General features: G+C 38.9%; 1 protein-coding gene across 8 annotated transcripts in view; it reads right to left on the bottom strand.

Moving 5' to 3' along the window:
• The window catches only part of CNOT2 (CCR4-NOT transcription complex subunit 2), a 98,696-nt gene that overhangs the window by 65,384 nt on the left and 14,587 nt on the right, over positions 1–18,725 (bottom strand). For 3 of the 8 annotated variants that reach the window (XM_058673617.1, XM_004583023.3, XM_058673615.1), the window contains exon 2: positions 4,234–4,306. In XM_058673617.1, the coding sequence (XP_058529600.1) occupies positions 4,234–4,306 (73 nt within the window). Of the gene's footprint in view, positions 1–3,012; positions 3,133–4,233; positions 4,377–18,725 lie in introns of those variants that run through there. The other 5 variants (XM_058673613.1, XM_058673618.1, XM_058673614.1 and 2 more) reach the window with 4 other exon arrangements.

The raw sequence follows: 18,725 nt of genomic DNA, 5'->3' as shown, positions 1-18,725 counted from the left end.
AAAAAAAAAAAAGAATGAAACACAAGATTCAACTATGGCAGGAGAAGTGATGGAATGTGGAATATCTCCATTAGGTATAATAAGCCAACTGCTGGAAAATACATATTTATTTTTTTTAAAAGATAATGAATTATAAGCTCTACTTACATAGTTACTAGGAAAGATCTGAAAAGATACACATCAAAGTAGTAACAATAACGTTGTGAAGGTAAATCTTCACACTGTATGCTGTATTGCCAAATTTTCTGACAGTTTTTGTAATAAGCACCTGTTACTTCAACAAGACAGTAAAGCATATTACAATTCCCCTTACAGTTCCCTGACATATTTCACACAATACGACATTTTCAATTATGAGGCATTTTTCAGGAATATATAGACCTGAGTGCACTAGAGCCGGCTGACAGACACAGCATTGAAACACCAGATGTGCTCAATGGCCTCATATTGAAAAGTAACAGAGAAATATCTAAGCATCTTGTATACATCAATAATACATTATTCAGACCATTTTTCAATTACTTCCTTTTCAAACTTCTCTCACTGTTTCATTCAATTTTGTTGAAAAAATATGCACTTAACACCTATCTATATACCAGGCATTTGACTAGCCATATGAAAATACACACATATATATAGCTCAAGAGGTTAATTACATACAGCAGTAATGTATAATGCAATTTTCTGCAATGATGGAAACAACTGTATGTGCTCTGATCAATGACTGCCGCTACCAGAATGAAGCTCCAGAGCATTTGAAATATAGCTAACATGACTGTCAAAATATAATTTTAATTGTATTTAATGTAAATGAAGTTAGCCACTGCGTAACTAGTGTCTACAGTAATAGATGGCAAAGGCTCACAGGATGACAAGGACAAATAAACAGTTAATTAAAATGAGCTATGACAATGCTAAGCCAGGAGACACAAAAGACAATGAAAGAAAGCAAAAGATGCCCTGAAACCACCACAGAAGGGCTTCTGGAAAAACTGATACTGAATTCTTAAAATGTATCAAGAAGCTGAGGTGTTATATCAAGAGAACCAATGCAAGCAAAGGCTTTTTGAAGGTTTGAGTGCATAATATGAAGATTAAAACAGTTTGTACTACTGAATGGGAAACTCTGCTACAGAGAGTAACTGGAGATAAAATGTTAAAAACAGGTACTGCAGGGCCCAGCCGAACGGCCTAGTGGCTAAAGTCCTCCACTTGTATGTGCCAGGATCCCATTGGGTGCTGGTTCATGAACCAAGCTGCTCCACTTCCCTTCCAGCTCCCTGCTTGTGGCCTGGGAAAGCAGTAGAGGATGACCAACGCCTTTCAACCCTGTGCCCACGTGGGAGACCAGAAGGAGGTTCATGGCTTTGGTTTGGCTTAGCTCTGGCCACTGAGGCCACTTGGGGAGTGAACCAGTGAACGGATGGGATGGAAGATCTTGCTGTATCTCTCTCTTTCTGTAAATCTGCCTGTCCAACAAATTTTAAACAAAGCAAAACAAAAACAAATACTGCAGCCACACAGAAACATTGTGTATTACTTAGCAGGAGGTCTTAGTTTATTACTAAGAAAGGCAGTGCTTCAGATGACTGAAATCGATAAGATAGTTTAGACTTGTGCCTGCTCATAGTTACAGTTAGGATCAATTAATGTAAATTAGAGAATTTGGGGGAAAAAAAGAAATTACATTTCCTCAGAAAAGGAGTAGCAATCTTTTCATAGACAATGATTGTGAACCTCCACCTTTAAAAAAAATCACTTTTAGTAAATAGCTAAGAAAATCCACCCGCTGAAGAACACTCCTGTTGCAGCAATCAGACCTGCAAAGGGAGAACTGCGAAGTTGTCCTTCTTGCTAAGACTTTAGAATACCAGCCTATTCTCAGGACACTGACGCACAAAAGCAAAAGCTCACTAAGACAAATGAAACCAGTCATACATACATATGTTACAATTCTATCCATAAACAAATATGTTTATAAAATTTTTATCTATCAAAAATAATAAATGAAATTCTACCAAAGAGCAGGCATTTGGCTCGGCAGCTGCTGCTTAGGCTACCCGGACCCGATATCACCATGTCTGGTTTGGGTTCATGTCCCCCTGCTTCTGACTGAGCTTCCTGCTAATGCATACGCTGAAAAGGTAAAACATGACTCATTTACTCAGCTTCCCACCATTCACAAGGAAGAATCAAATAGAGCTGTGGGCATTTAGGGAATAACTAAGAAGATATAAATCTGTATGTGTGTGTGTGCGTGTGTGTCAGTCATTCAAATAAAATGAAAATTTTAAGGTATTTTTTTAAAAAAAATCTCCCCAAAGGGAGTAACTGAGAAGGTATGTATGTGTGTGTGTCACATACAAATAAAATGAAAATTTGTAATTATTTTTAAAAATCTCTCCAAAGTAGAAATTTTAAACATACAAATCATTCACGGAATATAGACTCTCCTAGAGTTACTACAATTCACAGTTCACTTTAATAATTTATTTAATAATCCTTTAAATTTCCTGTATGCGTTTAACAAATTAATCATGCAATAAGGAAACTTTATTTCTACATTTACATTTCAGAAATGCAAAAATAGATGCCAAAATGCAGATTTATATAATTATCTCTGAGGATATCTCAGTATGAAATAAGCACCATTACTGCTTTGTAACAACAAAAATGGAAAAATATTCTCAGCTAGAATCCTATCCAAGATGCATTTTCCAAGTGAGCTCCAAAAGTTGGATGCACTGTAAATACTCTGACCAGAAGCTCTGGAGTATTTTTAGAGGGAAATGAACAAGAATAAGCCATTGTCTTTGTGTGTAAAATGCTAACTCCATTTCTTTCCTAAGTATAAATTTTCAAACTGTATATTCTATGAGATATAGTGTAGCCAAACTGCCTAATCCTACAGAAGTTCTATACTCCCACTACAGACTGAATTGTGAGCATTAAAAAAAAACAACACATAAACTAAAGTTACAATATTCTTAAACAGAATTTAACAGAACCTACCAAAAGATGTACAAGTCTAATAAGTGTGAACAACAAAAAACCAAAGTAGTTGGAAGTGGTTGTGAGGCAGGAGGAGCTATGGCAAGTACAAATCATTAGCAAAGGCTCTGCTGGCCAAATCTACGAGGACAAATAAGAAAAACAGGTTACAGGGAAAGTTGACAGCTGAACAGCCGCAACATCCATCTTATAAAGGTTTGACATAAAAATTCACACTTTGAGTGAGAAGAAACCTACAATGACTAAATATCACACTACTTTTTTAAAGTAGAAACATTGCTCTTCAAATAAACCCAAATTTCATCAAAGCTTTACTATTACACAATAGAAACGCAAAATCACAATTTTCTTCACTATTTCTTTTCCAATTTAAAGGAAAGAAGAATTATAAAATAAGTGATCAGCTGAAAAGTTTAGTTAACCAAACAGATTAATCATATGGTAACTGCCTTCACAATTTAGAGGGAATAAAACCAACAGATGGAAAGGGAAGAGGAAGGCTGGATACTGGAAACATAAAAATGTATTTCTACTTGAGCCTGGAATTCTAGTTTAAGGGATCACTACACAACTTAATAATGGGTAATTATCAAATTAATAAAGTTCCATCTAATTTTTAGTGAAGCTCAAACATGCTTTCAAAATATAATCATTGTGTTAACAACAGTTACTTTAAGAATGTCACATTTCAACCATTTACAGAGGGGGTGGATATTATTAACCAATTTGTTAATTTAGCCTTTAACAATAGCAAACAAATGGCAAACTGAGTAGAATCTGGGTCTTTAAACATCCTAGGCTTTTCATTTCTATTTCTTCTATGCTGTATGAAATTTTGCCTACCTTATTACTAAAAATACAGTCCAAGTCTTTAGTTTTGCAGGTACAGTGAGTAAAACCAATCATCATTATGTTCTATAAACTACAGGCTCTGGATCCAACCACGCAGCCAGAAATTGTATATCAGACGCTCCAAGTTTTGAAATATAGAGCAGAAAATATTTCAACACTGAAAGAATATACATTTACTATGAACATGCTTTATTTGGAAAAATGCTGCCAACTATTCTGTCAAATCCAACATGCACATTTAAACCTACAACTCAAAATTTTTCAATGTATCCTATTTGAGATGTATCAAATCTGCTGGTTCCACTTGAATACAACACATTAAAACAATTATATGACCAACAGAGAAAAAGGAAAGAAAATTGCTCTTACCTGGTAGTTTCTTTTTTCAGATAATGTATGTCCATCAGTCCTCACCATAGAGTCGTGTCCTTTCCTCACAGTACTGGAGGCAATCAAATAGAACTGTCACTCAAGGGTCGTGTCACAGGAAGGACCGCCCACCAGTTCTCCCTCTAGAGTGGAATTATCCAAAAGCCGTCAAAATTACTAACATGTAAATACATGAACAGCAGCAAACATATCTAATATAACACACAGAAAACAAAAGCAAAATTAACTGTTTCATGATCTAACCCATTTTCCTCTTAACCTCTGAGGGCTAGACAAGCAGACACATGGTATTATTATAGATGATAAACTCTTCTCTCCCACTTCCATTTTCTCTAATCACAACTACCCACCCGATATTACAAACATGCAAAAACAACTTACAATAAATAAATAAAAATGAACTAGATAAAATGTTCACCCCTTAACTGAGATTTGTTTTAAATATTCTCGAATTAGTCTCAGATAGATTTAGTAATGCAACCACAAATCCTCCCTCCAAAGGCTTCTATAAATAGATAGGAATTTATAAATAGATGTTATTTACATAGCTGTTGATTCATTCTATTGGTGAGATTTATCACTGGGACATAAAATAGGAATGAATCATGCATTTAAGGTAATTAACAGAGGCAAACCTAATTCGATATTGTATTAAACCATAATGAAGAACACCATCAACTTCCACTGACGCGTTTGTCTACAAGCTCAGGCATACTCAAATTCAATACTTCCTTCATTGGGCAAAAAACCCATTCAAACTAGACAAGCAACAAACAAGTCCGAAATGACTCATTTGAGACCATCACCAGATACACTATCTCAGCTATACTGAAAGTAAAAAATGAAAGATTCAAAAGTGGTGACTTTGTAAACATGCATTACCATGCTAAATAGCTCTAAGTTTTAATAATACATTTCTCAGGAAGTAGTGTACACACATACACACACACACCCTGTACTTAAAATGCTACTAAGATAAAAATTATATTCAAATCTTAGCAATTATTTAATAAAATATGAAATACACTTCAGGAGGGGATAAAGAACATGTAACTTACAATTCATAAGGAATGAATTGGTATTAAAAATAAAAAAATACATACAAGTATGGACTATCTATAAAAAGCAACCTATTAAGGGAAAAAATATCTAAAGGAAAACAAATGACAGTGAGAATGAAAGAAAATACAGCCAATTACGTGAAAAGCAACCCACATGCACTTTAGCTGACAAAATATATTAAGATTTATAGTTGAAAAATCCTAAAAATATTCAAGAAGTCACAAAAGACAACTATGTATTTGCAAAAACACAATGAAATTTTCTATAATGTAGGGAGGGACGTCTTCCATGATAGAAAAACATACCACATTATCCTAATACCTTATATAGCCAGAAAACTAGACAAAACATATGAAACAATAGCTTCCAAACTTTATAAATAGTCATCTTAGGATAAAGAGCACTAAGAAAAAGGAACAGAGGAGATGAGCCCTCCTGATATTCCCAGATAACTGTGAAGTTCTGAAACTGGCAGGAATGGGAAAACAGAACCTAACCACAGCCTTATTGATCTCACTGAGCTAAACCAATATTCCAAGAGTTCCAAGTTAAGGGAAATATCAAAGCAGCCAGAATTTTCACAGCAAATACACAGAAGGAAAGTGCACAGATAAAGTTTAAGCTGAGTCAAGACCTGTGTATGCACGGCGAGGGGTGAGGGGAATGGAGGAATGGAAGACTTCAATTAGAGAACAAAAAATCTGAGGATTAGTTACAACAATAGTAAGAGTTCATGTTTCCGGCAATCAGAACAGAAGGCTGCTGAGAAGGATTCAAAAAGGTAATGAATGCTTTGGCTATGAAAACAAATAGCTTGAGACAAAAAAATGTTCTTAGGCACTAATAAAGCTTAAAATGAAACCCTGAAACAATGTGGCTGAATCTAAGGAACACAAAAGTAGCAAAACAATATATAAAATATCAACTCCAGCACAACACAAAATTAAATCTCTATCATCCAATCAAAAATTACCATCCATGCAAGAAAGAAGGAAATACTTGTGAAATTCATAGCAGGGTAAAATATGAATGGAAGGGCCTGGTAGCCTAGTTGTCAGTCCTTGCCTTCAATGCACCAGTATCCCATTCAGGCACTGGTTCTAATCCTGGCAGCCCTGACTCCCATCCAGCATCCTGCCTATGGTCTGGGAAAGCACTAAAGATTGGCCCAAAACTGTGGGACCCTGCACCCATGTGGGAGTCTTGGAAGAAGTTCCTGGTTTCTGGCTTTGGATCGGCTCAGCTCCAGTCACTGCGGCTGGTTTCAGAGTGAACCAGCAGATGGGAGATCTTCCTCTCTGTCTCTCCTCCTCTCTGTATATCTGACTTTCCAATAAAAATAAACAAATCTTTAAATGAACAAACCTGGTAATGACGCTAGAGCCCAAATGGAAACCCAAAGGAGTTTCCAGATGGTGACAGAAGAGTCCTGTTTCTTGCACAACATGTAATAAAATACCACAAAAGTCATACTTATAAAAAAGTGAATGTGTATAAAATCTTGTGAAATTTGAGTTTAACTAGAATAATGTTGCACTGTGTCAATTTATGGTTTTAATAATGTACTATAATAAGATGACATTACTAGGAAAAGCTACATGGAAACATAGGATCCTTCCTATACTATTTTTACAATGAGCATAAACTCATTACTTGAAAACTAATAAACAATTTTTCTGAAGATTTAACTTACTTGAAAGGCAGTGAATGAGAGAGAATCTTCCATCTTCTAGTTCACCTCTCAAATGGTCACAACAGCCTGGGCTTAGCCAAGCTGAAGCCAGGAAACCCATCCAGACTGCCCATGTGGGTGACAGGGGTCAAACCACCTGGGCTTATGCCATTTTCCGCTGCCTTCCCCAGTGCATTGGCAGGGAGGACTCAAACCACGGCTGCAACACATGATGCCAGCCCTGCAGGCATTAACATGCAGTACCACTACACCAATCACTAAAAGTTAATTTTTATGGCTCAAAAATCTACAGATAAAAATTGTATATCTGTAAAGAAAAGCGCATTGCTTGGGGTTAACAACTGATTAGACGCTGAAGAAAGTTCAATGAACTTGAAGACAAAAGAGAAAACTATCCAAAATTAAAGTCAAAAGGAAACTTATGAAAAACAAATGTGGGAGAACAGTAGGACAATAACAAGCAGGAGAGATCTGTAAGACAAAAACAAAAGACTAACAATATTATAACTAGTTTCCCAGCAAGTACAGGAATAAAAATGATCGGTTTTTAATTTGATAATAATTCAAAATTCATATATTCTAATTCAGCCACTTATTACTCCAAAGAGCAAAAAGAAAATTATCCTAACGACTCAGAATAAAATCACTGAAAAACAGTGACAGAAGAATCTCAATGTATTCTAAAAGGGAGCACAGAGGGGGGATACGTATAGAAGAACAAAGACAGGAACGACACCAATTCTCATCACGGAGAGTGAATCAACATCTCTCTCTTTTTTTAATGTATTCTATTTATTTGAAAAGCACAGAGTTGGAGAATGGAGTGGGAGGAGCATGGGGAAGAAGAGATGAAGAGGGGTAGTGGTGTGTTTATGCATATATATAAAAAGATATAAATATATATCTTTCACCCACTGGTTCACTCCCCAAATGGTTGCAACCTGGGTACGGCAAAGCTAAAGCCAAGAGCCTAGAACATGCTGTTCATATGGAGACTGGCATCACAGATGGCTGTTTAACCTACTATCCAAAACACTGGCCCCTCAACATCTTTTATAAATATTTATGTGGGGTCGCTCTGTGACACAATGGATTAAGCCCCTACCAGTGGTGCCGACATCCCATACTTGCACTGGTTAAAGCCTCAGCTGCCTCAATCCAGCTCCCCGCTAATGTACCTGGGAAAGCAACAGAAGATAGCTCAAGTGTTTAGCCCCTGTATCCATGTGAAAGACCACCGGGAAGAAGTTTCTGGCTTCAGCCTGGCTCAGCACCAACTGCATGGCCATTTGGGGAAAGAATCAGCAGATGGAAGAACAACATTCCCCCCACCCCGCCAATTTTGCCTTTCCAATAAATAAAATAAAATCTCGAAAAAACACAGATTTATTTACATATTTGAAACAATGTAACAGAGGTCTTCCATCCACTGGTTCACTGCTCAAATGGCTATTAAAACCAGGACTGGGACAGGAAGAAGCTAGGAGCCAGGAGCTCCATTTGTATCACCCAAGGACTGGCAGGGCCCAGACCTGCTGGGATTCCAGCATCCCACGTGGCAGCTCAATTTGCTGTGCCACAATGGTGGCCATAGATCAGTATTTCTAAAGTACAGGGGTTAGGAAACAAGCTATTAACAATTCTAAATTCAATAAAAATAGCCTTAAAAACCGTAAAATATCCCATGTAGAAGACATATGACATGCTTTTATAAAGTTAAACTGAGGTTTAACTCAAGTCCCTGCTGCTTCACTTACATTCAAATTCTCTTTTAACATGTCTGGGAGGGATTGGTACGGTGGTGCAGGACACTAATCTCCCACTATCTGGTGTCAGCATCCCATATGGGACACCAGTTCATGTCCCAGATGCTCCACTTTCAATCCAGCTCCCTTCTTATAGATTGAGAAAGTGGCAGGGAATTGTTCAAATCCTTGGGCCCTGCACATTCAATGCAGGAGTTCTGGAGGAAACTCCTGGTTTCAGATCAGCTCAGCTTTGGCCATGGCAGTCATCTGGAGAGTGAAGCAGTAGACAGCAGCTCTATCTCTGTCTCTCCGCTTTGTTAAGTTTGCTTTTCAAATAAAAGTATATAAATCTTTAAAACAAAAGTGTTGATACAGATGAACTTTCAAAATGCATTCAGCTCTAAAACCTCCTTTTTGAATGCTCTGTGCTAAGGTAATCAAGTCAGGAAAACAGACAATTATACTTAACTTTTTCAGTGGTTTCTTTGTTTTCCCACTTTACTGCTCCATAGTGCTTATTTAAAACACCACTAAAATATTCTGCAGGTTGAAACTCTAAGTTAAAACGTGAGTTTTAGTCAGCTGAACCAGTTGAACAGGTTTATTTTTATTTTTGATATAGAACATTATATTCCATATTGACTATTAAATTAAATTAGGACTAATTACACGATTTACTGATTTCACTTTGAGCTTAATAAAAGCTGAATTAAAAAGTTTTTTTAAAAAAGGCCTGAAAGTTAATAAATGAAAAAAAGTTTCAAAGTTAATAAATGCTCTTAACTTTGAAATCTTAGGACTTCTCAAATTTTAGGAGTATGTCAAGAAATCTTTTCTTGTTAACAGGTAGACGTAGTCACAAAAAGTATTTCCTTGTCCTTATGATTTTCTAATTACACGAATGTTTTCAAAAGGTTAAGTTCATGACTCATGATGGGCAGACAAAAATAAAATCAAGAATTTCAATTTTATAGTATATTTGAGCTGGGAAAACTGCTGTAATAGCTAAAATTTTTTTGTTTGTATTTTAAAATAGGTTTCACAGTTCTATAATTAGTATGTAAAATAAAAGGTTGCCTAATTTACAAAGGAAAACCAAACAGCCCTTGAAATCAATGCCATTATTCTTTATTTTTTTTAAAGATCTCTTTAATTTGAAAGGCAGAATTACAGAGAAAGAAGGCGGGAGACAGAGGAAGAGAGGGACAGGGAGGAGAGGGGAAGAGAGAGAACTTCCCATTCATTGGCTTACTTCTTCCCAAATGGCTGTAATAGCCAGAGTTGAGCCAGTCTGAAGCCAGGAGCCAGAATCCTCTTCTGGGTCTCCCAAGTGGGTGTAGAGGCCCAGGAATCTGGGCCAGCCTCCATTGCCCTCCCAGGCCATTAGCAGTAAGCAGTATCAGGAAAGTGGCGCCACTGGCCTCAAAGCAGCAATCATATGAGATGCTGGCATCACAGTGGGAGGCTTTAGCTCATTATGTCACGGTACAGGCCCATAATTTAGTGTTTTATAATTGAATTTTGTCTTTCTCTCTTTAACAAGTTCAAACTCCTGATGTATTACTTCTAAAATGTCTATGTAGTTCCCTCATACATATTCTAAACAGAATTCTAAGGCACCTGATACATAAACTTACTGTAAGTGGAAAATTAGGAAATCTATTTACAAGTCCCAATATCCCAATATCTCAAGACAGAAGTCTTCCACTACCAGCTGAAAAGTCCTAAGTAAAACAAAATACAATACAATAAAGCAGGTGATGGTTCAATCTTTGGAAAGACCCAAAGTGAGTTTCATGCCTCTGGTTTATCCTGGTCCAAGGCCCACCACTGTGGGTATCTGAGGAATGGACAAGAATATGAAAGATCTCTGACTATTTCTACCTCTGTCACTTTCAAATAATTAAAAATAAATATTAAAAAATAAACAAAAATTAACTTTACAGTTAACAGCCTACAGGTCACTTGGTGATAGCTTTAGTAAAAAGGTATAAATAAAAACACTGAGTAGACTAAGTTCACCAACAAATACACAGACAGGAAATGGAGACACAACATAGACATCTTTTTCAAGGAGTTTTGTGATCAAAGCAAGAGAAATGGGGAACAGCTGAATGCAAACAGGCAGTTGAAGACATGAAAAATTACAACAGAGTAACAAGCCAACGATACAAGATGGGGGAAAAAAGAGTGATGATTTTTGAGTAGGCATGGATGGAATCTACAAGAAAAACTAGACTTAGCTAGGCACAAGGCTGTAGCAATACAGATTCATGTAAATACACAGACTCAGTATCAGAGTCTCAGGAAGTTCTTAATTGGTTTGCTTGTCTTATTATGGTAACAAACAACACCATCATTTGTCAGTACCAATACAGAGGACCTTAAAGTTGAAAGAGAAATAAAAAGGTGTGGAATACTCTTCCAGAAAGGAATACAAGCAAGAGATACAACACAGTAAGTCCAATTGTCAGGTGACAATAAGGAGAGACACTTAAGGACCACTTACGGTTGTTGCTTTTCAGTCATATGCAGCTGCAGGCATGCATGAACCATATGAGCAGAAGTAGATTCAATGGAGCATGAAGCAAGACTATGAAGGGTAAAGTAAGACAAAGTACTAATGGCATCGATGGATAAGAAAAGAAGTGAGAATCTCATACCATTTGCCTACAAAGTACTAGCTACCCTGGATTTCTTACACAAGTCAATTCTCATTGGAGTCTTACAAATCTGCTACTTATTTTCACTGATCTTGCCCCATATCACCAAACACCAACAACTTGGCAGTAATATCTTGAATATGTATCTTCAGAAAGGCTTTCCCTGAATACCCACACCAGTAAAATCTAATGGCAGAACGTTAGGGAAGAGGGGTGGAAGGTAAAAAAATCAGCTCCTTTTTCCTCTCTAGAAATTTTTTTTCTTTTATCAGAATGCCACATTGAGAACTGCTGTAAAACCCGAAGAGAGCTAGTCTGAGGACAACTGACACTCTGATCACAGAACAGAAAGCCAGGAAGAATTCAACTCTGGTATTAATCACTGAGCTGTTTCGCTCATTAGCAACACAAATACTTTCATTCCTTTAGCACGTGAGAAAATAAATTTTCCAGTTTGTGTAATTTGTATAGTCCTTTATACAAAATCCTCCCAAAAGTATTGGCCTTGCTTTTCATTAAAAATAAATTTATCTGTGTCTTTCTACATTCATACTTCATTGGCTTAGACCACACTTACAATAAACATTATATCAATAGGGGCATAAATAAACAGATTCTTGGGCACAGGTATTTGACATACATATCAAGTCTGAGTTCCAGTTTCTCTTCTGACGCAGCTTCCTGCTAATACAGACACTGGAAGGAAACAAGCAGTGATTAAGCTGAAGGCCCTTGTCACTCACATGGAAGACCAGATGGAGTTTCAGACTCTGAGCTCCAGCCTGGCCAGGCCCAGCCTCCTTATTATGAGCATTTTGGGGAGTCAATCAGTAGACGGAAGGTATCTTTCCCTGCAACCAAATGCTCTCACTCTTTTTCTCTCAAAGAAAATGAAAATAAAGGAAAACTTTTAAAAAGTCAAAACTGATTGTTGTTAGGATTTTACTAATCCAGTACAGGAAAATGCACAGAAGATAAAGTCTACCAGCTGAGAATTCTCCCATTACAAGAAATAAAAACAATTATTTAGAAGAGCAGGTCAAGTTAAATGTTGGAGGCTTGTTAAGGACATTTGTTACAAAAACATTTCTGTATAAAAAAGCCTACTGGTAACAAATAATATCCTGTGGGATAGGAAGCCAGCTAAAAAAGTACTATCAAAACTTACATGTATGTTTCCAGGATAGAAATTTTAAAATAAGAGTAAACCTAGAGTCAAAGAGGTAGAGGTATGAGTCTATCCCAGCTATAAAAATAAATCTTTACCTCAATACATGCTGTTTCATTACTTCTGAACTGGGATTATTAGCAAAGTTCTGCAATTCAAACACCCAGGGCTATTATATGGACAGCATGTATCATCTGCTTTACTCACATGACAGCCAAGCTTTACCATCTGTGTTATGTTGTGGATAAATACATCTTCTCACCAACTATAAGGGACTCTTGCTTTCTCCATTCTCTGTTAAGAAGTATGAAACAGACTCATATTTTCAAACAGAAATCTACCAAACTTTAAAACAAGCAGAGTTAAGTGTTGAACAGCCCTAACAGGTGCCAGTGCTGTGATGTGGTAGTTTAAGCCTCCCCCTGCACTGCTCGCATCCCTGTGGGTGCTGATTAAAGTCCCAGCTGCTCCACTTCTGATCCAGCTCCCTGAAAATGTGCCTGGGAAGGCAGAGAAGATGACCAAGTCCTCTGATTACCTGTGACTCAAGTGCTTTTTCTCTACCACCCACATGGGAGACCCGCATGGAGTTCCTGGCTCCTGGCTCAGCCCTGCCAACAGTCATTTATGGAATGAACCACAGGATCAAAGATTTCCGTTGCTCCCTCTCTGTCACTTAGTCTTTCAAATTAACAAAATTAAAATATTTAAAAATAAAACAGGGTTCTCATTCTCCCCAGTTTCCAGTCAAGTGTTACAGTGCCTCCCTAGGACAGGAGGGACAACTCTATTTCTTATATCCTTCCCCCGCCACCCTTAAAAGATAGGCAGAGGCTCTATACTGGACTTGAGAAACCTAGATTACTAGGACCCCATTTTCCTACTATTCATCTAACTCAGACCATGGAGGTCTAAAATAGGGACTGGTAAGTCAAAATGGACTAGAAACTAAAACCCTGCTCAGTGCAGTGGCTTGGCGATTAAACAACATAGAAGCAGTACCACGAAGACAGAGCTCTGAAACTCTCCCCAAATGAACTGGTTTTACTTAGGAAGAGTGTAGGAAAGTTGGAGCTTAAGAGTACTCTCAAAAGCGTAGTGATAACTAAAAGAAAGTTGGCAGACCTGAAAGCAACAAGTCAAAGGCCAGCCAGTTTACTAAAGAGACACACAAAGAGACATCTTGGGTTCAGAGCCAATGTTAAAGATTGGCCTAAACAGGGCCTGGTGCAGAAGCCTACTGGCTAAAGTCCTCAGACTGCATGTGGCAGGGTCCCATATGGGTGCTGGTTCTAATCCTGGCAGCCCCACTTCCCAACCAGTTCCCTGCTTGTAGCCTGGGAAAGCAGTCAAGGATGGCCCAGCCTTGGGACCCTGGACCTGTGTGGGAGACCTGGAAGAGGCTCCAGGGTCCTGGTTTAGGACTGGCTCAGCTCCAGCCATTGTGGCTGCTTGGGGAGTGAATCAATGGATAAAAGACTTTCCTCTCTGTCTCTCCTATTCTCTGTATATCTGACTTAAAATAAAAAATAAATCTTTAAAAACAGAAACCAAAAGATTGGTCTAAACACACAAACACTGTGGGAAAGGAACAGTTTAATTTGGTCATACTGGAGCAAAGCATGTCCCAGAGAACTGTCGAAAAACACTAACACAATCACCAACAAGACTACAAACAGATGTGGTACCAATAGCAGCAAAATGCTTGAGAGACACACGAGGTACAAGTTAAAGAGCCAGTAAGAAACGGCCCTGCTATCATAACTGCTCAGGACTACTGGGCCCATGACCTTGATGTCCTCTTAATGCAGGGCACTGGACATCTCACTGCACAGGAGGTGTTAACACTTCCTTGGAACAGTCCAGCCAAGCCATTAAAGCAGCAACAAGGATTGAAAGAAGCAGGATCAGTGTCCAGAGATGCTACAATGTATTCATACGTAATACAATGTATTACACACAATGTTCAACCACACTTCCCACAACTAATGTCATGCAAAATAAAAGTAATCCATACACAGAAGGAAAAAAACACACAATACAAACATTCCCAATGAAGGTCAAGTCACCAGACAACCCCAACTGCAAGCAACCGCCTAGGTTACCTTGCACCTACACAAGCTGGCAGGCATTCTGGGTGTGGCTAATGCCAAATTTGTATAAATTATACCACTGTGCCAGAACAGCTGCCTATTTTTTTTTTTTCTTTTACGATACGTGAGGAAGGCAGGGAAGGCCAGGAAAGAATACGACATCCCAGTCCCCAGGAGGGGTTGGAGTATGAGGGGGCTGCAGACTGCTTAGGGTAGGGGGTTTGGGAAGATAACCCAAATACTCGGGCTCCTATACTAAGTCAAGGGATTAAGATAAAGTCCTAGGTTCCTGCCTTTAGCCTGGCCTTCCCTTGGCTATAAGAACCATCTGGGGGCGGGGGGGGGGGGGGGGTACCAGCTGATGAACCACCTGTTTCTCCCTCTAACTCTGCCTTTCAAATAAAAAACACACTCACTGACAAGAAACACAGTGGCAGAATTCACTGCCAGAAACTTGATAATTACATAATTACAAAGGATAAGCACAAACCTCTTTTCCTTTCTTCTTTTAACTGACATCAGAAGAAATGGTACAATCTAATCTGTATATAAGCTATCACTGGGTCTACAGCAAATATTAATGTGGGGGCAGCAGAGTGGTTTAACACACTAACTCCCTGCCTGTAATACCAACATCCCATATGGGTATTGGATTGTGTCCTAGCTCCTCCACTTCCTGATACAGCTCCCTGCTGATGGCCTGGGAAAGCAGTATGGATTGCCCAAGTCCTTGGACTCCTGCACCTGTGTGGGAGACCCAGACGTTCCTGGCTCCTAGCATTGGATGGGCTCAGCTATGGCCTAGCAGCCACCTGGGGAATGAGCCAGCAGATGGATAATCTGCTTCCTTCACTCACTGTGTAACACTTTCAAGATAATCTCAATAAACAAACATATAAAAAAATAAACAAGCAAGCCAGCATGGTGACATTAGGGGATAATGTTCCACCTGTGGTTAATGCAGCCCATATGGGTGCCGGTTCATGTCCTGGCTGCTCCACTTCCAATTCAGCCCACTGATTATGAACTGGGAAAACACCGAATAGCTTAAATCCTTGGGTCCCTATACCCACACGAGAGACCTGGAAAGAAACTTCAGGCTCCTGGCTTCAGATAGTGTGACCTCTGGTCTTTGCAGACATTTGGGGAGTGAACCACCAGGTGGAAGATCTCTCTGTCTCTTCTCTCTGCAAATCTGTCTCTCAAAAATAAATCTTTAAAAACAGCCCTTCCAAAAACATTTACTGACACCTACTACGTGCTAGGGAATAAATTTTTAAAAATCACAGTAGAAATACTCAAAACAGAACTGTAGAACTTACTTCTGGAATGAAAACAAAGTTTCCAAATTATTCTGCATAATTGGTTCAAGTCCTGACTCTGCTTTTACCACCTCCCTTTAGCTCAAGTATTTCCCCACTGCTCCACTTTCGATTAGCTCCCTGCTAATGTGTCTGGGAAAGCAGCAGATGGGGGTCCAAGTACTTGAGCCTCTGCACCCACAGGGGAGACCTGACTGGATTTCCTGGGTGTTGCAGACATTTGGGGAGTGAATCAGTAGATGGAAGATTTCTCGTTTTTCCCTCTGCCTCCTGAAACTGTTTCTTTCTTTCAAATAAATAAACCTTTTTGAAACATCAGTACTAACTCGCGTACACACATGAAAAGGCTTAAGAAGCTATTTGCCAATTACATTCAACAAAATATCCAAAGATTAAGAAACGATGAGCATAAGGTTAACTCAAGGAAAACAAGACTTGATTTCATATTCAAAACTTAATCAGTGGAAAAAAATTACATTGCAGAAAATACAAAACAAAAAACCCACCTCTTTAGGGGAGGGCCCTTGGAGTAGCATTGTCTTCCAGTGGGATATCTACTTCCCATATCAGAGATTTCAGGCTCAGTTACTGTGCTTTGGACCTAATTTCCTGTAATGTGCACCATGACAGGTAGCAGATGATGACATAAAGTACTCGACACCTATGTTGGAGACCTGGATGGATTTCTAGGCGTCTGGCTTCAGCCTGCCCACCCCCCCTCCTCTGGCTGCTTCAGGTATTTCTACAGAGAGAAGAGTATCTCTGAATGTCTCCAAACGAAAGAAAACAAACTATTCTCTGAGGATTGAAAATGTAAATACAAATGAAGAAACGACCTGAGATCATTTATTAATATACTGAATCTTAGAATCACAAAATCCTATATAGAAGCTGAGCCACAACACTCCTTCCTTCCCCATCCTAGTTAATTCTAATTGCAACTCTTAATCCAGTAGATGAAGACAAAAAGATAGTTTGGGCAGCAAAGTGGCACAGCAAATTAAGTCAGCACCTGGGATGTTGGCATCCCATGCCAGAGCACCAGTTGAAACCTGGATGCTCTGCTTCTGATCCACAATTCAAGCGCTTTTTTGCTGCCACATTATCCAGGAAAACCATAAAGACTTCACAATAAATGAAAATTAAATTATCTTTTACAAAGACAAAAATCCCCCAACAAAATAATAGAGCAAATCCAGGAACTAATAAGAAAATATATTCCATGGTAATTTAAGGAACAGAAGATCTGTGCAACATCCAAGTCAAATAACATACATGATATTAATAGAACATACATTTTAAAAGACACAGAAAAACCATCTGGAAAAATCCAACAGCTCTTTGTGATAAAAATTCAATAAACTAGGGTATTGTGCAGTAGTCTAGTGGCTAAATCCTCCCTTTGCATGTGCTGGGATCCCATATGTGCACCAGTTCTTGTCCCACCTGTTCCACTTCCCATTCAGCTCCCTGTTTGTGGCCTGGGAAAGCAGCAGAGGATGGGCCAAAGCCTTGGAACCTTGCATCTGTGTGGGAGACCAAGAAGAAGCTGCTGGTTTTGGATTGGTTATGCTCTGGCCATTCTGGTCACTTGGCGAGCGAACCATTGGACAGAAGATCTTTCTTTCTGTCTCTCCTTCTGTCTGTAAATCTGACTTTTCACTAAAAATAAATAAATCTTTCTTAAAAATTAAAGAAGTTGGAAATAGAAGGGACTTTCTTCAAATTAAAGGCATCCATGAAAATAAACAATGATGCAAAGATCAAATGCTATCTAAGATCATAAATAAAATGAGGTGGTCCACTCTTGTTGCTTCAATTCAACACTGTACAGAAGATGTTAGATGAAAGAACACTGACTAGAAAGGAAGAAGTGGGGCCCGGCGGCGTGGCCTAGCGGCTAAACTCCTCGCCTTGAATGCCCCGGGATTCCATATGGGCGCCGGTTCTAATCCCAGCAGCTCCACTTCCCGTCCAGCTCCCTGCTTGTGGCCTGGGAAAGCAGTTGAGGACGGCCCAATACATTGGGACCCTGCACCCGCATGGGAGACCGGGAAGAGGTTCCAAGTTCCTGGCTTCGGATCGGCGCGCACCGGCCCGTTGCGGCTCATTTGGGGAGTGAATCATCGGATGGAAGATCTTACTCTCTGTCTCTCCTCCTCTGTATATCCGACTTTCCAATAATAATAAATCTTTAAAAAAAAAAAAAAGGAAGAAGTGAAAACTAAACCCCACTTGCAAATGACATGATCTTGCATACAGAAAATCCTAAGGAAACCACTAAAAATAATTTAATGTTATCATTTAATGGTTTATATTTTGATAATGATGACAACGACAAAGTACTTTACCAAGGTTAAGTGAATAAATTCAGGAAGGTTACGGAAAACAGTGTCAATGTAGGAAATCCGCACGTGTAAGGCCAGCACTACAAATCGAGGCAAACCACCACTGGCAATGCTGCCACTCCGCATTAGAGCGCCAGGTTGAGATCCCAGCTGCTCTGCTTCCAATCCAGCTCCCTGTTAATGACCCTGGTATGTTGGCAGAGTATGGCACAAGTACCTGGATGCCCGCCACCCAAATGCAAAAACAGGAGGATAGTGTCCCATGCTTCTGGTTTCCAGGTTGGCCCCGCACTTCCAGGTATTTGGAGACTGAACCAGCATTCTTTCTCTTCTTTCCTTCCCTGACAGTCTTTGAATAAATGTCTCTTAAAAAG

Source organism: Ochotona princeps, chromosome 15, assembly GCF_030435755.1.
Source record: "Ochotona princeps isolate mOchPri1 chromosome 15, mOchPri1.hap1, whole genome shotgun sequence".
In the NCBI taxonomy this organism is placed as follows: domain Eukaryota; kingdom Metazoa; phylum Chordata; class Mammalia; order Lagomorpha; family Ochotonidae; genus Ochotona; species Ochotona princeps.
This window is presented reverse-complemented; position numbering and strand designations above follow the sequence as displayed.